At 50.1% G+C, this 24,687-nt stretch overlaps 1 protein-coding gene across 2 annotated transcripts; it reads left to right on the top strand.

Moving 5' to 3' along the window:
* Nucleotides 1–1,576: 1,576 nt before the first annotated feature.
* On the top strand, nucleotides 1,577–10,470 carry CLDN19 (claudin 19). 2 transcript variants are annotated; one of them, XM_004025578.4, is made up of 5 exons: nucleotides 1,577–2,050; nucleotides 3,308–3,472; nucleotides 3,580–3,664; nucleotides 5,862–6,014; nucleotides 6,758–10,470. In XM_004025578.4, the coding sequence occupies exons 1-5, from the start codon at nucleotides 1,828–1,830 to the stop codon at nucleotides 6,804–6,806; spliced, it is 675 nt and encodes a 224-aa protein (XP_004025627.1). In that variant the 5' UTR covers nucleotides 1,577–1,827; the 3' UTR covers nucleotides 6,807–10,470. The 2 variants fall into 2 exon arrangements, with proteins under 2 accessions (XP_004025627.1, XP_018893057.1); XM_019037512.4 differs by lacking the exon at nucleotides 3,580–3,664 and having other exon boundaries at nucleotides 5,862–10,470.
* Nucleotides 10,471–24,687: the final 14,217 nt, after the last annotated feature.

Below are 24,687 nucleotides of genomic sequence, written 5' to 3' on the forward strand. Positions count from 1 at the left end.
CTATTACCTCCCTCCGCCATGGTCTCCTTACTGTTAGGAGGCCTGCTGCCTGCAACAGTGGCCCACATGCTTAAATTAATGCACTGGTCGCAGGGTGCCCATTGCGGCCCCAGTAGGATGGAGGAGGCTCCCCTCGATCCTACTGTCTTGTCATTGTGGCGGAAGAATTTGAGCTCAGGACTTACTTCTCTGCCACTGTCCTAGACCCCATTTGGTCTTTGGGACCCACAGGTCGTCCAGGAAGCAGGTCTGTGTGTGTTCGGATCCACGTGGCTCTGACCCTCCCAGCACAGGGAGCTTGAGGGTCCCAGTGTGCACCACCACAGGTCAAGCAGTGCCCACCCTTGACCCTCAGACAGCAGACCACTCCCCCATCTCTGGCCAGAGCTGCAGGCCATACCAGAGGCCTACGCCCTGGGCGGGCACACAGGGCTGCCATTGTCTGCTCAGCGCCTGGCACCCTCTCGTTTGCATAGCCACGTGAAGAATGCGAGAGCAGGCTGGGGACTTGTCCCTTCAGAGGGGGGTTGGGGCTGTGGGGGAGGAAGCCAGCAGGGGTCTGCAGCAGGACCCTGCCTTCCCCCAGTGCAGTCCAGGAAAGGTGGGTGGGCTGTTGGGGACGGAGGGGGCGGCGGGGGGCTGGCAGGAGTGGAAGCAGGGTTGTGACATTCCTCCTGCACCCACGCTGCAGTGGGGCCCACTTGAACGTGAGGGGATTGCTAATGAGGTGGAAGAGAGTTAAACATTCCCCTACTCCTGAAGACCAAGAGAGACTGGGAGAGAGAAGAGGGAGGTGGGGGTGCTCGGAGCGGGCAGCCTGAACCCCAGGAATGTGCAGAGGCCACTGCTCCGCGCCAGGCTGCTCTAGAGCTGGGGGCCAGGGCCCAGTGTTCCAGTCCCAGCAGGAGCTACTAAGCCAGCCAGCAAGGGGATTAAGGGGCTGAGCAATCCGCCTTCCTTCAGGCTGATGCCAGAAGGTCGGGGCTGTCTCCCCAGCTCCCCACCAGGCCCCTTGCTGGCCGGCAGCCAGCGCTGGCCCAGCCTTGATAGGGCCCCTTTTCTGTCCCCCTCAGATCTCAAAAAGACCCCATAGTACATATTTCCTGGTCTGGCCTCCCTGATTTTTGGCACACACAGCTCCCAGGTACCCATGACCCCTCTTCCCAACACCCCACCGCTAGCTCAGCCTCCCCACATCTAGCTTCAGAGCCCCTGCCAAAAAGTTATCCTTGACGTCTAACTCTAGTTTTACCCGCTGCAAACTGGCATCCCTTTCCCTTCTGTCCTAAAGTCAAAGGGCAGAAAACCCCAAGGGTTAGATCAGCCTTGCAAGAGCAAAGTCCATCCTCCCAGGGCTGGTGTTTGGGTTAGGGATTATCCGAATTTTAGGACACCCGAATCAGGTTTCTAAAGGGGTTTCCCTGTGGGGAAAGGCCCAGAGGGCAGCTGGGTCATTCCTCTCAGCCCCTCCCTTCCCTATCCCTGGGGAACGGGGTGGGGCAGGGACACCACCTGGGCCATGGGCCGGCCCTCCGCCCCCAGGGGGCTGGGCATGAGCTTTGCTGGGGACCCTGCTCTGGCTTAGGCGGCTGCTGTGGGCGGGCCCTGGCCTTTTCCAGCCCCTGCCTCCCCCTGCATTCTGGAGTCCAGAGCCACTGCCTTTGCTCCAGCCGCTGCCGCCGCACCACCTCTCCTTCTCTGCCTCTGACCCTCCTTCTCGCTGCTCCCCCTGCCCAGCTGCTCCTCCCACCTGGCCATGACCAAAGCCCCTGCTGGCACCCTGGCCCAGCTCTGAGTCCTGGGACCCTCGGTCCTCTCTCCTGGGCCATGGCCAACTCAGGCCTCCAGCTCCTGGGCTACTTCTTGGCCCTGGGTGGCTGGGTGGGCATCATTGCTAGCACAGCCCTGCCGCAGTGGAAGCAGTCTTCCTACGCAGGCGACGCCATCATCACTGCCGTGGGCCTCTATGAAGGGCTCTGGATGTCCTGCGCCTCCCAGAGCACTGGGCAAGTGCAGTGCAAGCTCTACGACTCGCTGCTCGCCCTGGACGGTAGGCCCCAGGCCGGCGGGGTGGGAGATGGGAGGTGGGAACAGCAGGGGAGTCTGGAGCAAGTTTTCCTCACAGTCTGCTATCTGCGCTGGGCTCCAACCTCCAGCCTCCGCTCTACAATTCCCCCACTTCTGCCCTGTGCCCATTGACAGTCCAGGCCAGCCTGCTGCCCTGTGGGAGGGGAGGGCTCTAGGGTCTGGCAGCTGTGGGTCCAGATTCCTGCTCTGTCACTATAACTTTGAACCAGTCACCAAACCTCTTCCCATTGTGATGTTCTCATCTCTAAAGGGGAATACTAATACCTGTGGCACTCTGAAAGACTCAGTTAAGACCCTTCATCCACTTCTCCCCACAGTCAGTAGACAGACACACACTGTATGATGCACACCTGCTCCCTAGTCCTGCTCCCAGGCTTGTGTGCCAGCATATGGGTGCATGCACATGCATGCAAACACACATGCACACACACACACACGTGCACATGCATGCACAGACAGGTGTGTCTGCATGCAGTCCCTCTCCTTCTGGGGTGTGGAGATGAGCCTGACAGGCACCGCCGAAGTTCTAACTCTGGGGTGGAGGTGATCCACCTGCAATCTGCCCAGGAGCCCCCAGGGACAATCTGCTCCCCATGGGAGCTGGGAGCAGAGCGGCCTTCAACCAGCCCCATTGTGCCAGTTCAGGCAGGTCAGTTCAGGCAGGTCATCTAGCCTCGTTGAGGGACCCAGGTCTCCTGAGCACCCCCCAGGGCCCAGGATGGACCCATGCACCCATGAAGAGGCAAGCTTCCAGCTGCCATGGGCAGAGGGGAAAGTGACTGTTGTCTGAATGGCTGCTGGGGAGGGGTTGCTGCGGGGCTCAGGCTGAGTTGAGCTGGGCCTCAGATACCCCCAGCTCTTCCACCTACCAAACCTGAGGGGACCCTGGAGCTGCCCTCAGCTGCTTGGGAGGATGGGCCAAGCCCAAGAGGGAGTCCCCAGGCCAGAAAGCAACAGCAGAGTGAATCATACTACCGGAAAAGCCTGCAAGGGCGAGTGGAGAACGGCGTTGACAGTGAAGGGGACTCTCACCCCCACACCCTGTCCTCATGCCCGGGCTGTCACTCCTCACTATCCTGCACCTGCCAGAAGGTGGTCTGACCCCCCAGGCCAGCTCTTGCTCAAGCCCCTCTCAAGCTGGGCTCCTTCCACCGACCCCAGGAACCGACCCAACCCCCATCCCCGCCAGCCCGACTCAGTGTCATCCCGCCCACCCTAGGTCACATCCAATCAGCGCGGGCCCTGATGGTGGTGGCCGTGCTCCTGGGCTTCGTGGCCATGGTCCTCAGCGTAGTTGGCATGAAGTGTACACGGGTGGGAGACAGCAACCCCATTGCCAAGGGCCGTGTCGCCATCGCCGGGGGAGCCCTCTTCATCCTGGCAGGTGAGTGCCCCTCACTCCTGCACAATCACAACCGTGGCAGGCAGCCCCAGCCCCAGTGGCCTCGGGGGGCCAGAGCAGAGCTGAGCGCCCCTCTGCTTTGTCTTTAGGCCTCTGCACTTTGACTGCTGTCTCGTGGTATGCCACCCTGGTGACCCAGGAGTTCTTCAACCCAAGCACACCTGTCAATGCCAGGTGGGTGCCAGGGCTTGGGTCTTTTGCTTCACCTCTTCTGGGGCCACTGACCTTTGTCCACTGGATCACCTGGCGGGGGAAGTGGGGACAGGATCCAGCTGCTGTCCAAGAAGCTTTAAAGGGGGGCGCCAGGAGGAGTGTGGTGGGGCCCTCCATAGGGGCGGGAGGCCTGTGATGGGCACCCAGGTGCAGCAAGGACTCTCTAAGGACCTAAGTGCCCTGGCTCTGGGTTTCAATCCCAGCTCTGGCTGGGCGCAGTGGCTCACGCCTGTAATCCCAGCACTTTGGGAAGCCAAGATGGGTGGATCACCTGAGGTCAGGAGTTCAAGACCAGCCTGGCCAACATGGTGAAACCCCGTCTCTATTAAAAATACAAAAATTATCCGGGCATGGTGGCGGGTGCCTGTAATCTCAGCTACTCGGGAGGCAGAGGCAGGAGAATAGCTTGAACCCGGGAGGCAAAATTTGCAGTGAGCCGAGATTGCGCCACTGCACTCCAGTCTGGGTGACAGAGTGAGACTCTGTCTCAAAAAAATCAAACGATCAATCAATCCCAGCTTTGCATGCACTGTGTCACCTGGGCAAGTTACTTAATCTTTCTGTGCCTAGTTTCCTCCTCTGTGAAATGGAGCTAGAACCTGAGCACCAGTTCACACATGGTTGTCAGGATCCAGCAGGATGCAGGTGAGGGTGTGGCACCGTGCCCGGGCCCTGGACAGTGCCCAGCGAGCCTGAGCTGTTTTCATTTCTGCTGGTGGCAGCAGGGCTGAGATGACTTCCTGCAGGAGGCAGCAGTTATTCTGGGCCAGGAAGAAACTTGAGAATAAGGGCAGACCGTGGAGGGCCTTGCAACCACAGGAAGATTTTGTTCCTCATTTGGGTGGAGGCAGCGGCAGTCCTTCTGGCTGTGATGTGCAGAATGGTGGGGAGGGAGTGACACCAGGAAGGCGGCTGTCCCAAAGGTCTGAGCAGAGAGTTTGGGGCACCAGGGAGGGAGCAGTGGAAAGCAGGCTGATATTCAGGAGATAACCAGGACTTGTAAGACTGTGGGCATGGGAACTGAAGGGGATGCTCTGCAAAGGGCCTGGGCCCACCTTGGCTCCTCCCTCACTTCTCAGCCTAGCCAGGAGCAGAGAATGGGACAGTCTCAACCCTAGACATCCCAATGGGCTTTGGGCCTTGGGGTGGAGAGAGGATGAGAAAAGATGTCTGGGCTTTTGCAATCGGGAGGGATGCCTGGAGGAGGCAGAGGTGTTGAGAGGCGAGGGGAGGGAGGAGATCTCAGGTACAAGGTTTGTTCCCTGGGTGGTGGCTGCAGCCACAAAGTCTGCCAAGCAAGGTCCAGCTCAGGCATGTCAGGATAGGACTCGGCCCCCGATCCCTTCAACAGTCCCCAATGCCACTTGGGCTGCCAGGCCCTGTGCTGGGTCCTGGGGACACTGATGGCTCTGTCTGCCCTCAAGGGGCTTCCCAGGGAGCCGGACAAGCAAGGGGCTGAGGCCTCCTGGAGAAAGCATGGTAGTGGAGTCGGCGCAAGGGGCGGGGTGAACACAGAGGATGTCAAGGAAAGACCCCACGAAGAGGTGGCATCTGAACTGGGCTCTGAAGGCAGAGAAGGAACTGGGGAGGCACAGGAGTGGTGGGCTGGGGGGCTTGGTGCCCCAGCTGGGGGTGCCTTGTGCAAAGCCACCAAGGCAGTGAGAACCAGGAGCAGGGCTGGCCTGGCCAGCAGGGTCTGGGTGTGGAGAGCCCAGAGTGCCAGGTGGAAGGGTCTGGCCTTCTCCAGAGGGCAGCGGGAGCAGTCCTGGCTGGGAGTTCTGTGGGCCAGAATGTGACTGGGAAAAAACATGGCAGGGATTGCCCCAATCCTCCCGTGCAGACCTCTCAGGCTCTCCCATGCCCCCTCCACTGGCCAGATCAGGAAATGAGCCCAAGGTTGCTCACAGCAGGAGCTGGAGGCCCAGCCTCTAGCCTTCACGCCTACCCCAGGCCGGGTCACCCTGTGTGGTGTTGATATTCTGGGCTGGGGGGAGGGAGAAAGGAAGAGCATTCACCTCAATTTATCTGGAGATATGGAAGAGGTTGTGAGGCTCCAGCCTCCAGCTCCACACACTCTGCCCTTCCTCTGCCAGGGCAGGGACTGGGAACAACCTGAGACGGCAGCCACACCTGATGCCACTCTCCCTACCCCTTGCAGGTATGAATTTGGCCCAGCCCTGTTCGTGGGCTGGGCATCAGCTGGCCTGGCCGTGCTGGGCGGCTCCTTCCTCTGCTGCACATGCCCGGAGCCAGAGAGACCCAACAGCAGCCCACAGCCCTATCGGCCTGGACCCTCTGCTGCTGCCCGAGAGTACGTCTGAGCTCCGCCTGCCCTGGCCAGCCCCCAACCCAGTGGCCCCCTTGCCCAGCATCCAGCCAGCCTCGCAGCACCCTGGGCAGGGCCACTGGGGCATAGGATGGGCATAGGTGCTCTGAGCAGCTTGTCCTCAACACAAGCACCCACCCTGCAATCTGAGACCCAGATCCTCAGAGAGACACCAGAGGCAGGACCCAGCCCCCAGGCATACACACAGATGCAGGTCCAGGCACGGTCTTGTCTGCACAGCCTGGTGGGCACCAGCATGCATCCCTGGAGACAGGCCCTCAGGCACCAGCCCGGCTGTTTACTCACTGAAGAGCTGCGTGGGTGTCTGCTACGTGCTGGGCCCTAGAGATACAGCAGTGGCCAAGATGTACCTTAGTACCCAGGTCCTTGGGTTGAGCAGAAACCTTCACCCTCCCCAGTCCCATGGGCTCCTCACAGCAACCCCACAAGGGCAGTGCCGGGATGCTGAACGTTCACACAAGGACAGGGAGGGTCTGAGTTTAGGTCTCAGGTTCTTCCAGTGCGCCCAGGGCTGGGGGCCACCTACACAGATGGTGAGGTCGGACCATGGCGCCCCTGCCCCCGGGAATGGGCCCCAGGCAGGGCTGCTGTGAGGGCCAAGGTCTGGCCACGCTGGCCAGTACCCATATCCGGGCCTGAATGCACAGCCCCTGCCCCCGACCCCATAGCTCACTCCACTAACCAGCTCTCTCTCTTTTGACTTTCAGACCAGTTGTTAAATTGCCCGCCTCCGCCAAGGGCCCCCTGGGTGTGTAATGTCCAGTCCCCAGCCAGGCTCTGTCCCCTGCCATACCTAGACTGTGTGTTTCATATTTTTTGGAAAGAGAAGTGAACATCCAGCCCCAATCATGGTATCATTCGGTCTGTCCTCAGCATGGTTTGGACGGGGCCTGGGTCAGAGTGGTCAGTGCTGCTTGGGCAGAAAGATGAGGAGACAGAGGTCCAGGGTGGGTTACATAGCACATCCAGGGCTGAGCAAGAAATAATTCAGAGGTCCTACCCTCTGTCTAGGGACCCCTCTCCCAAGCCTGGCCTTGGCCTTGGCACAAAGTCGTCCTTGATAGGAGATCCCACTCACTCCTGGAGGCTGCCCCTGAGGCTTGGCCCAGCTCTAGGAGCAGTCCCCAGGGTCAGGGAGCCCCTGGTGTGGAAAGAGGCCCCAAGGTAGTAAACCCTGCCCCTGTTACTGTGCTCCAGAGACCTCCTAAGGGAAGGGACAGTTCCTGGAAGGCCCTCCAGCTGGATGCTGGGGATCAGCGATAGGTGAAGGGACACAGTGTAGGAGCTCCCCATGTAGAAAAGGGAATGTGGGGAGGGCGTTAGGAGCTTGCAGGCATTAGGACTGTCCTGAGCAAGGTCTGCAGCCCCCAGCTCTGCTCACCCCGAATCCTGCCCCTTGTTTCCACACCTACCATTCCTCGTCTCCTGATCCCCAGCATCCAGCTGAGGTCCAAGGTCTTTGTCCTAGAATCAGAGTGGGGAGGGGACAGCCTGAGGCTGCCCAGAGACTGTGGGTGGAGCTGCCTGCTGCACTCAGCAGTGCGGTCAGAGAAGGGCTTTTGGTCTTGAAGTCCAGGTACCATCCCCCCTTAGCATACAGGGGGAAGGGCCTGAGAGGAATGTAAGGAAACCAGCCCAGATCAGTCCCAAGGCCACAGTCCTTTGTCCTACATCTCCCTGAACCAGAGTGTGCCCTGCCCCTCATGCTCAGACCTCTCCCACCTCAAACCCTCTCCCGGGACTCAGTCTCCCTGGCCACTGCATATCAGGCTTCTGGGGAAAGCATCCATCACAGAACCTCCCCTTCCCTGCCATGCACCTTCCTTGGCCAGCTCCATTCTGGCTTCCTCCACCACCTGCCTTGTGACCACATCTCCCACCACGTCCCCAGATCTCAAGAACGCAGCTCAGCTTCTCCTTCGAGCTTGACTCTGAGAGGGAAAGTGATGGAAACCAAGTCAGATGAGATGACTGCCATGTACACTGCAGTCAAGGGCAGGGAGGGGAGGAATGACACAAATGGCAGGGAGCTGCTGGGGGACTGACCCCTCGGCGCCTGGCCTGGCCGGTGCTGCACATCCACCGGGGCACAACAGGGACTTGTCCAGCCTCTGGTCAGAGGATGCGGCCACCTGACCCTAAATAGGTTCCCCAGAGTCCTGCCCCTCTAATGAATGAGAACTGAAGGAGTTTCTCCTCTGGGTGCCTGAAGCTATAGTGCAATGGTTCCCAACCCTGCGTGCACATTCGAATCACCTGGGGGCACGATGCCTAGGCTCCAACCCCAGACACTCTTATTTCATTGGTCTGGGTGGACCTGGCATCAGAAGTCATGTAGCTCCTCAGGGGACTGTAGTGTGTGGTCAGCACTGAGGGCTCCTCTATGAGGCCTCAAGCCCAGGTGACTCTGTGAGGTCTGCAGAGGGAGAAAAGAACCCACAAGAAAAGAGGTGGAGGTCAGGCACGGTGGCTCACGCTTGTAATCCCAGCACTTTGGGAGGCCGAGGTGGGTAGATACCTGAAGTCAGGAGTTCGAGACTAGCCTGGCCAATATGGTGAAACCCCGTGTCTATTAAAAATACAAAAATTAGCTGGCTGTGGTGGTGGGCACCTGTAATCCCAGCTACTCGGGAGGCTGAGGCAGGAGAATCGCTTGAACTCGGGAGGTGGAGGTTGCAGTGAGCCAAGATCGTGCCACTGCACACCATCCTGGATGACAGAGCAAGACTCCATCTCAAAAAAAAAAAAAAAAAAAAAAGAAAAGAAAGAAAAGAAAAGAGGTGGGTAGCCGGGCGTGGCGGCTCATGCCTGTAATCCCAACACTTTGGGAGGCTGAGGTGGGTGGGTCACAAGGTCAGGAGTTCGAGACCAGCCTGGCCAACATGGTGAAACCCTGTCTCTATTTTAAAAAAATACAAAAATTAGCCGGCTGTGGTGGTGGGCACCTGTAATCCCAGCTACTCGGGAGGCTGAGGCAGGAGAATTGCTTGAACTCAGGAGGCGGAAGCTGCAGTGAGCCAAGATTGTGCCACTGCACTCCAGCCTGGGCAACAGAGCAAGACTCCATCTCAAAAAAGAAAGAAAGAAAAGAAAAGAAGTGGGGAGAGGAAGCCCCACTCACTCCTGCCTTTCCCAATACCAGGCTGTTCTGTGACATGCCCACATCTTCCCAATCAATTCCCCTTTTGGCTGAAAAAACGTTGAGTTTGAATCCTGTCCCACACAGCCAGAAGAGCCCTACCTAACAGGATTTGGAACCTGGAAACTCAGCACAGCCTTGCGGAATCCTGTTATATGGTGCCAGTGGAGCAGGGATGGGATCATCCTCCTATTCTAGGCTGGGTGTTGGGCAATCCTTGCTATTTGGTCATGAAGCAGCTGGCCAGGAAACCACACGTCATTCTCTCTTGAGATTCAGGGTCCAATGGAGAATGCGAGGATAGAGTGTGCTGGCTACTTCTTGTGGGTTTCAGGGATAGGCTGCAAGACAGACAAGATACATGCAAGTGGCGGGGGGCGGCAGGAGCGCTGGAGGGGGTGCCTGATGGCAGAGTGGGAACAAGCTTCAGTCTGTTCCTTTGTTAGGGGAAGCCCTTTCTGCCTATAGCCAGGGATTAAAGATGCAGAGGGTCAGAGAACCACACGTCTCGCTGAACTAAACAACCAATTAATACACTGATTTAAAATAGTGAGATCCTGGCAATGAGAAGATATCTGGGAAAGAACCAGAGGAATTTGAAGCTAAAAGACTGAGATGCCTGTTCCCACAGGCTTCTCCTGAAGCAAACCCACTCATATATCTCCAACAAGGCCACCTGGGCTGCCAACCGGAGGCAGGGCTGATAATCTGGGCGTCATGTCCAGGTTGTTGTTTACTGTCCTAGCCTTAAGGCTAAAGGACTGGGGAGAGACCCAGGAAGGTAGGGCTCAGACTCAAAAGGCGTGATTCTAAGGCTTTTGCCTTATTCTAAAGCATTGTGTATTATTAAACAGAGTCGTCCTGTTCCCCGCCCCCCAGAAGGAAATTGGCAGGCCATAAAATATGATTGTAGGAGGAATACACCCATGTACTCAGCCCCAGGGCCAAGGAGCACAGAAACAGAAGATGTTCAGCAAAAAGGAGTGAACCTGAGCCCCTGGAGAAGCTGATCAGGAAAATCAGCTATTGCTTGGGAAGAGGCTCAAAAACTGTGCAGCTGAGAATAGAGCGTATGGACTGACTATTAGATTATCAAGGAGTTATTGTTAATTTTGTGTTACAAATATTGTTAGTTTTGTGTGATAATGATACTTTTTTTTGTTTCTTATTATTCTTATCTGGTAGAAGTGCATGCTGAAATGATATAATGGTTGCATTTGCTTTCAAATAACAAAGAAAAAGTTCAGAGGCAGCGAAAGTTATAAAATAAGATGGGTGAACCCCAGTGGTACTTAGGGGTTCTCCTTATGTATGTTTGTAAATTAAAAAAAATAAAAGGTTTAAAAATACCTCTAAGGTTTGCTGGTTGTATCACATAATATAATCCTCCTGACCAGGGAAGTAAGGATGATGGACACTCCAGAGATTTGCTACTCAAAGCACAGCCCTCAGATGGCAGCAACGCATCACCTGGAAATATTAGAAATGCAGATTCACAGGCCCCGCCCCAGACCCCGTGACTCAGACATGGCATTTTTAACAAGATCTCCAGGTGATTCAGACACACAGTGAAGTTTGAGAAACACCGATGAAGCTGGTGAGAACTTCTCCTTTTTGAGGGGAGAATTTCAATTGACCTTGTCCTGTTTTCCTCCGTCGTTTGCATACTAGGTATATTGAAAGTGGTTCATTTTATGATTTTTGTCTACAGCTGGCAAATTATGAGGAGCTACAACTAAGCATGATCCAGGCCAGGTGTGGTGGCTCACACCTGTAATCCCAGCACTTTGGGAGGCCGAGATAGGAGGATTGTTTGAGGCTAGAAGTTTGAGACTAGCCTGTGCAACAACCCTGTTTCAATTATTTAAAATTTAAAAACATTTATTTAAAAAACAAAAAGTTAGCCAGGTATGGTGGTGTGCACCTGTAATGCCAGCACTTTGGGAGGCTGAGGTGGGCGGATCACCTGAGGTCAGGAGATCGAGACCAGCCTGGCCAACGTAGTAAAACCTCGTCTCTACTGAAAATACAAAAATTAGCCAGGCGTGTGGGCGGGTGGCTGTAATCCCAGCTGCTCGGAAGGCTGAAGCAGGAGAATCGTTTGAACCTGGGAGGCAGAGGTTGCAGTGAGCTGAGATCGTGCCACTGCACTCCAGCCTGGGTGACAGAGCAAGACTCCGTCTCAAAAAAAAAAAAGATACAGGCAAAATTTCAAATGAAGACAGGCAACACCCAAAGTAGTACTTTCCAATTTTTTCTTCTCATCAAACATAAAAATATATTTTGTTCAACTTATGAGAATACTGCAGGCAATTTCGTTCTGGCCAACCCTCCTGTTGAAAACAACTAAAAATGGGTGAAGTGTAAAAAATTCTTCAACGCATCAAAAGGCTGACAAGGATCCTATGGAATCACCAAGTCAAAGCCTAAAGAGCTTTTCCTCTCCCTTTCAGCCACATGGTGGCCCACGAGGTCACCGCAACGCTGAGGAGTGGTTGGCTGGCATGGCTGGAGATTAGTTACATATAAGGGGATTAAACAAATATGTCAATATCCTGAAGAAAATGGGAGCCAGGCTTACAAAGATGGAAAGGGGGAAAATTAGAGTAAATTCTGTGGTGTTGAATTCCAGTTGGGGGTATCTGGATGAACTTGTGGTTTTTAACATATGTAGATACATATTGAAATAAATACGGGTGTGTGTGTGCACACGTGTGATGCATATATCCATGAGCTGTACCCCCTAGGAAGGCTTAGCAGTCATGATACCCCAGTAGCAATGGGCACACCTAAGCCACTAAGCCATATCTTGGTTTCTAAATACAATTCTCCACTAAAAGTGACCAGGCTCCAAGGAAAAATGACTGATTTCAGAACTGGAGTAGAGAAACTACAAAAGAAACTTGGAGCATCTTGGTATTCCAGAAGCAAAAAGTGCTCAACGAATGATGATGATGTGTCTAAGGGATCCAGAAGCTGGATTACAGGTGGTCCCACTTGCTTTATCTGGGATAATTTGAGCATCAAAATAAATAATAATGAATAATGGGTTTCAACTCACTGGATACAAATAAGAATCTACTAGTCCTTACCAATTTGATTAAGTGGGGGAAAAGAAAAAGTTCTATCTTACAGTAAAATGACTATATGAATAACTTATTAACAAATAAGTAAAAATCATGACTTTACAGTGATGAAACATAGCAGACATTATATATATATATATATATTATTATTATTTTTTTTTTTTTTTTTTTTTTGAGACGGAGTTTCGCTCCTGTTGCCCAGGCTGGAGTGCAATGGCGCGATCTCAGCTCACCGCAACTTCCGCCTCCCAGGTTCAAGCAATTTTCCTGCCTCAGACTCCTGAGTAGCTAGGATTACAGGCATGCGCCACTACACCCAGCTAATTTCATATTTTTAGTAGAGACAGGGTTTCTCCACGTTGGTCAGGCTGGTCTCGAACTCCTGACCTCAGGTGATCCACCCGCCTCGGCCTCCCAAAGTCCTGGGATTACAGGTGTGAGCCACCGCACCTGGCCAAGACATATCTTAATCAAGTGATAAGAGTTACCCCAGGAATGGGACAAATTGAAACGGATGCCCCTTGCTGGAATGCATGGAGAAAACCACAGCACAACATCATTTGCATGATATTCCTGCTATAGGTGCATAACCTGAATCAATCATGAAGAGACAGAAAAACACAATTGGGACTGTTTTATAAAATCACTGACCTGTACCCTTCAAAACTGTCAAAGCTAAGAAACACAAGGAAAGACTGAGGTTATATTACAACAAAATGCAATGAGTGATCCTGGATTGGATTCTGGACCTATAAAGGACATGTTGGGATGACCAGTGAAACTGGAATTATATCTGTGGTTTAGACGGTAGTATCACAGCAAAGTTAATGTCCTGAGCTTGACAGTTACCTTGTGGTTTTGTAGAACACTGTCTTTGTTTTTTTAAGGAAATACAAGAGGATAAAGAGGCATCAGAAAAAAAATATACAGAGATGCGCAAGAAGTTATATGAAATATTTGCAGTATAATACTAATTGAACCATCGAAGTGAAGGACGTATGGGAATTCTTTGAACTGTTCTGGCAACTTTTCTCTGTTTGAAATTATTTCAAGATTAAAAGTAAAGGCCGGGCGTGGTGGCTCAGGCCTGTAATCCCAGCATTTTGGGAGGCCAAGGTGGGTGGATCACCTGAAGTCAGGAGTCCGAGACCAGCCTGGCCAACATGGTGAAACCCCGTCTCTACTAAAAATACAAAATTGGCTGGGCATGGCGGCACATGTCTGTAATTCCAGTTACTTGGGAGGCCGAGGCAGGAGAATTGCTTGAACCCGGGAGGTGGAGGTTGCGGTGAGCCGAGATTGCACCACTCCATTCCAGCCTGGGCAACAAGAACGAAACTCAGTCTCAAAGAAAAAAAAAGGATTAGAAGTTAAAAAATGTCTTAGGAAAGTTAAAGAAGCTTTCTTCTCAGGGGACATTTAAAAATCTAAGCACACTTAAATATCTCCTAGAATGGGGAAAGAAGGGAAAGCCCTGGCTCACCTACAGTGGGGGATCTATCAGATCCTCCAGACATTAAATTTAGATACCAAATGTTATACCCTTAAAGGTAAGGCGGGCCGGGCGCAGTGGCTCACGCCTGTAATCTCAGCATTTTGGGAGGCCAAGGCGGGCGGACCACCTGAGTTCAAGGCTGCAGCAGTGAGATACGATTGTCATTACACTCCAGCCTGAGTGACAGAGCGAGACCCTGTCTTTTTTTTCCTTCTTCTACTTTTTTTTTTTTTTTTTTTTTTTTTGAGACAAGGTCTTTCCCTGTTGCTCAGGCTAGAGTGCAGTGGTGTGATTTTGGCTCAGTGCAGCCTCGACCTCCCAGGCTCAAGCCATCCTCCCATCTCAGCCTCCCAAACAGCTGGGACTAAGAGTACACGCCACCACACCTGGCTAATTTTTAATATTTTTTTGAGCCTAGGATTATATTATTTTCCTTTAGTAATATTTTATTTTCTTTGGTGAGGTGCCTAAGGGCACCAGCAATCCAGGATCACTTTTGTCTAAGTTCAGGACTAAAGATTTCTGGGTCTTCAGTCAGGTTGCAATCCACGTGAGTGTCAGCTTAAGTTACCACTATGGCACATTCATCCAGGGTCCCCAACTCAAAGCATTGGGTAGTCTATAAAGGTTACCAGACTGTATCTAGATGTTTTCCTCTATCACCGTACGATTGCCCCTCCCAGATAATCAAACACTTATGCTTCCAAATCAACACTCAGTCTCTCAGTTCCCTCTAAGAGATTAGCAAATAATTCGAGGGCAAAAGCAACCCTGAGCATCAGACTTACTTTCCTACACTACCATGTTCTCCTGGACCCAAGCCTGGAAATCTCTCAAGATTTTTGTATATTTTGCATCTAGAAAGATTTTTTTTAAGTATTTTGTATAGTTTTCTTAGCTGTCTTCAGCAGAAGAGCTGCTCCAACATTACCAAATGTGGAAGTCAAGAGTAATCTTTTCAAAATGCCGTCATATAATTTCAGGACACATTTCAAAATTCTTGCACAAGTAGAACATTATTGTTTATTATTTTCTCTTCTGTGACACGATTGTTCATTACAATCCAAATTAACAGAATTACTAGATATTAAAATACCACAAAATTGGTTTAAAATTGTATCAACTTATTACTTGAGTGTTTTAAAAGTAAGTATGTATTTCAAAAATTATATAATGAGCACATGAAGCCTGTTTTAAGCAATGTTTACAAAAATGAGAAAGAAAGTGATATACAAATGACAAATTCTCCTTAAATGGCCTTTCTTATTATTTTGAGATGGAGCCTTGCTCTATTGCCCGGGCTGCAGTATAGTGGCACGATCTCAGCTCACTGCAACCTCCACCTCCCGGGATCGAGTGATTCTCCTGCCTCAGCCTCCTGAGTAGCTGGGATTACAGGTGCACACCACTATGCCCAGCTAGTTTTTGTATTTTTAGTAAAGATGGGGTTTTGCCATGATGGTCAGGCTGGTCTTGAACTCCTGACCTCAAGTGATCCACCTGCCTCACATTCCCAAAGTGCTGGAATTATGGATGTGAGCTACTGCACCCAGCCGTGTTTCTATTACTATAAACTAGTTTGCATTTTCTACTACTTGATATAAATGGAATCACAGACTATGTACTTTTTATGCTCTGGCTTCTTTCACTCAGATAATTATTTCAATATTTATCCTTTTTGTTGTGTGTTTATTCTTTATTACTAAGTAATACCCCATTGTATGAACCTATACATTCATCTTTTGATAAATATTTGAGTTATTTCCAGTTTGGAGCTATTATTACAATTAAAGTGGCTACAATATATACAAGTCTTTATGTGGGCACATGCTTTCATTTCATTTGGGTATATTCCTAAGAGTGGAATGGCGGGGAGTATGTTTAGCTTTTTAAGAGAATGCCAAACTATTTTTCCAAGGTAGTTGTATCATTTTATATTCCCATCAAAGAGAGCTAATTTGTTTTATGCATTCTCTGCAATTATTTTTTTTCTTTTTTTTTTTCTTTTCTTTACTTTTTTTTTTTTTAAGACCAGGGTCTTGCTTTGTTGGCCAGGCTGGAGTGCGGTGGCAAAATCTTGGTTCACTGCAGCCATGACTTCCCAGGCTCATGCGATCCTCCCATCGCAGACTCCTGAGTAGCTGGGACTACAGGTGCGCACCACCATGCCTGGCTAATTTTTGTATTTTTTGTAGAGGCAAGGTTTCATCATGTTGCCCAGGCTGGTCTCAAACTCCTGAGCTCAAGCCATCCACCCACTTCTGTCTCCCAAAATGGTGGGATTACAGGTGTGAGCCACCGTAACCAGCCTATCTCTGCTCTAATCTTTCCTTCTGCTAGCTTTGAGTTTAGTTTGTCTTTTTTTTCTAGTTCTCTAAATTGCAAAATTAGGTAGTTGATTTGAGATCTTCCTTGTTGTTTTTTAATGTGTTTATTTATGGCTATAAATATCTCCTTTAGCATTGCTCTCACTGGTTTCCATAAGTTTTGGTATGTTGAGTTTTTGTTTTTCATTTATCTCTAAGCAATTTTTTTTTTTTTTTTTGAGACAGGGTCTTGCTCTGTCACCCAGGCTGGAGTGCAGTTGCATGATTGTGGCTTACTGCAGCCTTGACCTCCCACACTTTTTTTTTTTTTTTTGAGATGGAGTCTCCCTCTTGTTGCCCAGGCTGGAGTGCAATGGCATGATCTTGGCTCACTGCAACCTCTGCCTCCCGGGTTCAAGCAATTCTCCTGCCTCAGCCTCCCGAGTAGCTGGGATTACAGGTGCACGCCACTGCCTGGCTAATTTTTGTATTTTTAATAGAGATGGGGTTTCACTATGTTGGCCAGGCTGGTCTCAAACTCCTGACCTCAGGTGATATGCCTGCCTTGGCCTCCCAAAGTGCTGGGATTATAGGTATGAGCCACTGCGCCCAGCCCTCCCAGGCGTAAGTAATCCTCTCACTTCAGCCTCCCAAGTAGTTGGGACTACAGGCATGTGCAACCACGCCTGGCTAATTTTTTATTTTTTGTAGCAATGGGGTCTCACTATGTTTCCCAGGCTGATCTCAAACTCCTAAGCTTAAGTGATCCTCCTGCCTCTGACTCCCAAAGTGCTGGGATTGCAGGGGTGAAACATGTGCCTGGCTTCTCCAAGTATTTTCTAATTTCCCTTGTGACTTATTTGATCCATTGGTTCTTATTAAACAATACACTCATATTGTTTAATTTCTACAAATTTGTAATTTTTCTAGTTTTTCTTCCATTATTTCTAACTTCATACTTTGTGGTCAGAGAAGACACTTGATATGATAGCTATCATTTTAAATCTATTGAAACTTAAGTTTTAGTCTCCCTCCTCCCTCCTTCCTCTCCCTCTCCCTCTTCCTCTCCCTCTCCCTCTCCCTCTGCCCTTTCCACGGGCTCCCTCTCCCTCTCCCCTTTCCACGGTCTCCCTCTCATGCTGAGCCAAAGCTGGACTGTGCTGCTGCCATCTCGGCTCACTGCAACCTCCCTGCCTGATTCTCCTGCCTCAGCCTGCCGAGTGCCTGCGATTGCAGGCGCGCGCCGCCACGCCTGACTAGTTTTCGAATTTTTTTGGTGGAGACGGGGTTTCGCTGTGTTGGCCGGGCTGGTCTCCAGCTCTTAACCGCGAGTGATCCACCAGCCTCGGCCTCCCGAAGTGCCGGGATTGCAGACGGAGTCTCGTTAACTCAGTGCTCAATGGTGCCCAGGCTGGAGTGCAGTGGCGTGATCTCGGCTCGCTACAACCTCCACCTCCCAGCCGCCTGCCTTGGCCCCCCAAAGTGCGGAGATTGCAGCCTCTGCCCGGCTGCCACCCCGTCTGGGAAGTGAGGAGCGTCTCTGCCTGGCCGCCCATCGTCTGGGATGTGAGGAGCCCCTCTGCCTGGCTGCCCAGTCTGGAAAGTGAGGAGCGTCTCTTCCCGGCCGCCATCCCATCTAGGAAGTGAGGAGCGTCTCTGCCCGGCCGCCATCCCATCTAGGAAGTGAGGAGCGCCTCTTCCCGGCCGCCATCCCATCTAGGAAGTGAGGAGCGTCTCTGCCCGGCCGCCATCCCATCTAGGAAGTGAGGAGTGCCTCTGCCCGGCCGCCATCCCATCTAGGAAGTGAGGAGCGTCTCTGCCCGGCCACCCCGTCTGAGAAGTGAGGAGCCCCTCCGCCCGGCTGCCACCCTGTCTGGGAAGTGAGGAGCGTCTCCGCCCGGCAGCCACCTCGTCTGGGAGGGAGGTGGGGGTCAGCCCCCGCCAGGCCAGCCGTCCTGTCCGGGAGGGAGGTGGGGGGGTTAGCCCCCCGCCCGGCCAGCCGCCCCATCCGGGAGGTGAGGGGCGCCTCTGCCCGGCTGCCCCCACTGGGAAGTGAGGAGCCCCTCTGCCCGGCCACCGCCCCGTCTGGGAGGTGTACCCAACAGCTCATTGAGAACGGGCCATGATGACAATGGCGGTTTTGTGGAATAGAAAAGGGGGCAAGGTGGGGAAAAGATTGAGAAATCAGAAGGTTGCTGTGTCTGTGTAGAAAGAAGTAGACATGGGAGACTTTTCATTTTGTTCCGTACTAAGAGAAATTCTTCTGCCTTGGGATCCTGTTGATCTATGACCTTACCCCCAACCCTGTCCTCTCTGAAACATGTGCTGTGTCCACTCAGGGTTAAATGGATTAAGGAGGGTGCAAGATGTGCTTTGTTAAACAGATGCTTGAAAGCAGCATGCTCGTTAAGAGTCATCACCACTCCCTAATCTCAAGTACCCAGGGACACAAACACTGCTTAAGGCCGCAGGGTCCTCTGCCTAGGAAAACCAGAGACCTTTGTTCACTTGTTTGTCTGCTGACCTTCCCTCCACTACTGTCCTATGACCCTGCCAAATCCCCCTCTGCGAGAAACACCCAAGAATGATCAATAAAAATAAAATAAAATAAAATAAAAAATTAAAAAAAAAAGAAAATACACCAAATTGGTAAAAAAAAAAAAAAAAAAAAAAAAAGAAACTTAAGTTTTAGCCTAACCTATGATCTATCCTGAATAATATCCCATGTGCACCTGAGAAGAATGTGTATTTCATTGTCATTGTGTAGAGTGTTTGGAACGTATATGTTAGATCTAGTTGGTTTATTATGTTGTTCAAGTCCTCTATTTTCTTACTTATCTTCTCTCTAGTTCTATTCATTACTGCAAGTGGAAAATTGAAGACTATCATTCTAGAAGTGTTTCTCCCTTCAACTCTGTCAATTTTTGCTTCATATATTTTGATTATTTGTTATTAGGTAACTAAATGTTCATAATTGTTATATCTTTTGCTATATTAAGTGTTTTGTTAATATATACATATATAGTGTCCTCCTTTGTCTCTCATAACTTTTTTTGATGTTAAGTCTATTTTATCTTAAATGAATGTAGTATAGCCATCCCTGCTTTCTTTTGGTTATTATTTTCGTGGGTTTTTTTTTTTCTTTCATTCTTTCTGAGAGAGTCTCACTCTGTCGCCAGGCTGGAGTGCAGTGATGCAATCTCAGCTCACTGCAACCTCAGCCTCCTGGGTTCAAGTGATTCTCCTGCCTCAGCCTCCCGAGTAGCTGGGATTACAGGCATCCACCACCACGCCCGGCTAATTTTTGTATTTTTAGTAGAGATGGGGTTTTGCCATGTCGGCCAGGCTGGTCTTAAACTCCTGACCTCAGTTGATCTGCCTGCCTCAGCCTCCCAAAGTGCTGGGATTATAGGCGTGAGCCACTACGCCCCGCCTGGTTACTACTTTCATGAAATATCTTTTTTCATCCTTTCACTGTTTTGTTTTGTTTAGAGGCTGGGTCTCACTATGTTGCCTGGGCTGTAATTGAAATTCTGGGCTCAAGTGATCCTCCTGCCTCAACCTCCTAAGTAGCTGGAATTACAGGCAAATGCCACTGTGCCCAGCCTTCCTTTCACTTTCAACCTATTTTTTAAACACCCCCGCCCCCTGCTTTCTCTCCAACATTTTTTTTTTTTTTTTGAGACAGAGTCAGTCTTGCAGTATTGCCTGGGGTTAGACTGCAGTGGCACAGTCACAACTCACTGCAATCTCAACCTCCCAGGCTCAAGTGATCCTCCCACCTAAGCCTCCTGAGTAACTGGAACCACAGGCATGTGCCACCATGGCCAGCTAATTTTTAAAAATTTGTTGTAGGGCCAGGATCTTGCTATGTTGCCAGGCTGGTCTCGAACTGTCTCAGCTGGCCTCCTAAAGGGTTGGGATTATAGGAATGAGCCACCGTGCCCAGCCAGGGTTGTTGATTGACAGTTCTGTTTTGTTTTCCCTTTTTAGCACTTTAATTATATCAGCTCAGTACCTTCTGGCATCCAAAGTTTCTGGTGAGAAATCTGCTATAATTCTTATTGAGGGTTTCTTATATGTGACAAGTCACTTCTTTCTTGCTGCTTTCAGGTTCTTTGTCTTCAGTTTTTGACGGTTGGATTATAAAGTGTCTCACTATGGGTCTCTTTGAGTTCGTTCTACTTTAAGCTCATTGAGATTCTTGGATTTTTTTTTTTTTTTTTTGAGACAGAGTCTGCACTGTTGCCAGGCTGGAGTGCGGTGGTGTGATCTCGGCTCACTACAGCCTCTGCCTCCTGGGTTCATGCCATTCTCCTGCCTCAGCGTCCTGAGCCCCGCCTGGGACTACAGGCATCTGCCACCATGCCCGGCTATTTTTTTTTTTTTTTTTTTTTGTATTTTTAGTAGAGACGGGATTTCACTGTGTTAGCCAGGATGGTCTCGATATCCTGACCTCGTGATCCACCCACCTCGGCCTCCCAAAGTGTTGGGATTACAGGCGTGAGCCACCACGCCCGGCTTTTTTTTTTTTTTTTTTTTTTTTTTTCAGATGGAGTCTCGCTCTGTTTTCCAGGCTGGAGTGCAGTGGTGCAATCTCGGCTCACTGCAACCTCCACCTCCTGGGTTCAAGCGATTCTCCTGCCTCAGCCTCCCAAGTAGCTGGGATTACAGGCACCCACCACCATGCCTGGCTAATTTTTGTATTTTTGGTAGAGATGGGGTTTTACCATGTTGCCCAGGCTGGTCTCAAACTCCTGACCTCAAGTGATCAGCCTGCCTCAACCTCCCAAAGTGCTGGGATTACAGGGCATGAGCCACCACGCCCGGCCTCTGATTCTTGGATGTTTATATTCATGTCTTTCATTAAATTTGGGTATTTTTTGGCTATTTCTTCAAATATTTTCTTTTTTTTTTTGTGGGGGATGGAGCTTCGCTCTGTCGCCCAGGCTGGAGTACAGTGGCGTTGATTCTTTTTCTTCTTCTGGAGTTCTATCTATTGTGGTTTGCTTGAAGGTGTCCCATAGGTCCCTTGGGCTCTGTTCACTTCAGTTTTTTTTCTTTCTGTTCCTCAGACTTAGTAACTGTCCTCTCTGCAAATTATCTGCTTTTTTTCTTCTGCCTGCTCAAGTCTGCCTTTGAATTTCTCTAGTCAATTTTTTTTCTTTTTTCTTTCTGTAGAGATGGGGTCTCCCTCCATTGCCCAGGCTGATCTCAAACTTCTGGGCTCACATGACTCTCCTGCCTTGGTCTCTCAAAGTGCTCCGATTACAGGCATGAGCCAACATGCCCAGCTGCTAGTCAGTTTTTTATTTCAGTTATTGTACTTTTCAGCTCCAGATTTTTTTTTTTTTTTTTTTTTTGAGATGGAGTTTTTGCCCTTTTTTGCTCAGGCTGGAGTGCAATGGCGCGATCTTGGCTCACCACAACCTCCGCCTCCTGCGTTTAAGTGATTCTCCTGCCTCAGCCTCCCAAGTAGCTGGGATTACAGGCATGCACCACCAGGCCCGGCTAATTTTGTATTTTTAGTAGAGATGGGGTTTCTCCATGTTGGTCAGGCTGGTCTTGAACTGCTGACCTCACTTGATCCGCCCGCCTCGGCCTCCCAAAATGCTGGGATTACAGGTGTAAGCCACGGCACCCAGCCTGTTTTTTGGTTTTCTATCTCTATTTGATATTTCCATTTTTTTCATACTTTGTTTTCTTGACTTTCTCCATGTATTTCTTTTAGTTCTTTGAGCATCTTTAAGACAGTTATTATAAAGTCTTTGTCTAGTAAATCGGTTATGTGGTCTTTCTCAAGGATGGTTTTTGTTGGTTTATTTTTTCCTTTCAATGGTTCAAACTTTCCCATTTTTTTCGTATCCTTATGATCTTTTTTATTGAAAACTGAACATTTGAGTCTAATAATGTTGTTAACTCTGGAAATCAGATTCTCCCCCTTGCCCAGGGTTTGCTGGTTTTGGTTTGTTTGTATTGCTTTTGGCTGTCTGTATATCAAAGATCAGCATGAGGTTTAACTTCAGGTGTTTCCAGGTCTTTTGGCACCCTGAACTCTTCCCTGGGATGTGCAGTGACTTTCTAATTTCCCCTGTATATGCTTTTTGAGTTTTTAGTCTTTAATGTCTGGATCCCAAGAGGGGAAAAGATAATGAAGGGGGAAGGACCCAGATTATAAGAAGTCCCTTTCAATTCCCTGGAAGCCGCTTCAGCTGGAGGGGAGGGGTTTGCATAGCAGGAGAGGTACAACAGCAGCTGCTCACCTTTGTGTCTGCACCTCCTTGATCAGTGATGAGAACACAGTTAATGATTAACATTAATCAGCGATGAGAACACAGTTCCCTGATACTTGGAGGACTTGGTCTTTATTGTCCACCCTGGCTCCTGCAAACTGTTTGCAGGCTCCTCCTGGAACACATGCACAGCTTCCTGCCATGGGGTTAGGGGAGAAGGGGATAGGTAGCTGCAGCTGAGCTGGGAGTTGAAATGGATTGGAATTAACTGCAATTTCACATCCAAGCCTCCTCTGGAAGTTGCAAGACTTCAACAGACTCCAAAATAATTACATCAAATAGATTGTCAGTGTACTTATTGTCCGTGTTGTGGGGGCAGGGCAAAATGCTGTTGCTTCCTACTCATCCATTTTCCCAGAATCCTCTCACCTTCTTACTTTTTATTTTTTAATTTTTATTTATTTATCTTTTTTTGAGACAGTGTCTTGCTCTGTCACCCAGGCTGGAGTGCAGTTGCTCCATCTCAGCTCACTGCAACCTCTGCCTCCCAGGTTCAAGCGATTCTCCTACCTCAGCCTCCCGAGTAGCTGGAACTACAGGTGTGCAGCACCACGCCCAGCTAATTTTTCTATTTTTAGTAGAGATGGGTTTTCACCATGTTGGCCAGGCTGATCTCGAACTTCTGACCTCAAGTGATCTGCCTGCCCCAGCCTCCCAAATTGCTGGGATTACAGGTGTGAGCCACCATGCCCAGCCCTCACCTTCCTACTTTTTAAATGATGCTTTTTATGATAGTCTGGGTCCTCCAAACAGTAGACCCCCTAGTGGGATTAAATATGTAAGAATTTTATTAGGGAAATATTTGTGAGAGAAAATGGAGAGGCAGCTGGGAGAGCCATCCCACAGTGATGCAAGCCTGGCCCAGGATGCTGGGTGGAAGCATCCTAGATCACTACATAGTCTAAGGAAAGCTTGGCATGAACATCAGGGGAGACCTTGAGGCATAGTCGGCTGTCAGTCCCATGTCTCCCAGGAAAAGGCCTGTTTTAGAATCCCTGCCACACTCAGCCATCAGCTTGGGAGCATTTGGTAAGCAGAGCCTCAGGGCAAATAAGGTGGTCAATTTTAGAGCAAAGCAACTTGGGCCCTTGGTTAATTACACTCCCTGTAGTTGGAGGTCTATAAACCACTTTCTTGTGGCAACTACACTTCTACAGTTTACAATTTTTATACCTATTATCTCAGTTTATCCTTAGATTATTCCTGTAATAACACAAAACTTATTTATTTTTTTGAGACAGAGTTTTGCCCTGTTGCCCAGGCTGGAGTACAGTGGTGCAATCATAGTTCACTACAGCCTTGACTTCCCAGGCTCAAGCCATCCTCCCGCCTCAGCCTCCCAAGTAGCTGGGACTACAGGCATGTGCCATTATGCCTGGCAAAAAAAAAATTTTTTTTGTTTTCTTTTTTTTGAGATGGAGTCTCGCTCTGTCGCCCAGGCTGGAGTGCAGTGGCATGATCTCAGCTCACCGCAACCTCCGCCTCCCGGGTTCAAGTGATTCTCCTGCCTCAGCCTCCTGAGTAGCTGGGATTATAGGCGCATGCCACCACTTGTATTTTTAGTAGAGACGGGGTTTCTCTATGTTGATCAAGCTGGTCTCAAACTCCTGACCTCATGAACCACCCGCCTCGGCCTCCCAAAGTGCTGGGATTACAGGTGTGAGCCACTGTGCCCAGCCCAAAAAAATTTTTTTTAAGAGATTGGGTCTCACTCTGTTGCTCAGGCTGATCTCAAACTCCTGGGCTCAAATGATCCTCCTGTCTCGGCCTCTCAAAGTGCTGAGATTACAGGCATGAGCCACTGTACCCAGTCAGCCAAGACTTACTGAGCACTAACAAAATGTGGTTTCATTGATTCTTGTTTCATCCTCACAACTTTAGGAAGTGAGTACTATTTATACCCCCTTTTTTTAATTAGATGTTTAATTTTCTCCCATGTCCTGGATTCCGGAGGCAAGTGGCTTCTGGTATTGGCAAAGGAGGTGATCAACGTTAGGACTTAAGATGAAGTTTCACTGGCAGGACTAGAGCTCAGGTTTTCTTACTCCGAGTTGCTTTCCAAGATTCTCTCATGTGAGGACACCGTGAGGTGGTGGTGAAGGTGGCTTTCTGCAATCCATGTCAGAAGAGGACCCTCACCGGAACCAAATCTACTGTTACCTTGACCTGGACTTGCCAGTCTCCAGAACCGTGAGAAATAAATATCTACTGCTTAAGCCACTTAGTCTCTGGTATTTTGCTACAGCAGCCCAAGCAGGCTAAGACATGGTTCCACAGTCCCTTTCTAGCAGCAGCCCTCGTTTCCTTCACTGAGCTGC

The sequence above is a fragment of the Gorilla gorilla genome, chromosome 1 (assembly GCF_029281585.2).
Source record: "Gorilla gorilla gorilla isolate KB3781 chromosome 1, NHGRI_mGorGor1-v2.1_pri, whole genome shotgun sequence".
NCBI classification, from domain to species: Eukaryota; Metazoa; Chordata; class Mammalia; order Primates; family Hominidae; genus Gorilla; species Gorilla gorilla.

Bases quoted from the DNA above. Each gene is read 5' to 3' on its own strand.
- CLDN19 (XM_004025578.4), top strand. From the start codon at position 1,828: ATGGCCAACTCAGGCCTCCAGCTCCTGGGCTACTTCTTGGCCCTGGGT. The intron at 2,051-3,307 runs GTAGGCCCCAGG...CGCCCACCCTAG, and splicing joins CTCGCTGCTCGCCCTGGACG to GTCACATCCAATCAGCGCGG. The intron at 6,015-6,757 runs GTACGTCTGAGC...TTTGACTTTCAG, and splicing joins CCCTCTGCTGCTGCCCGAGA to ACCAGTTGTTAAATTGCCCG.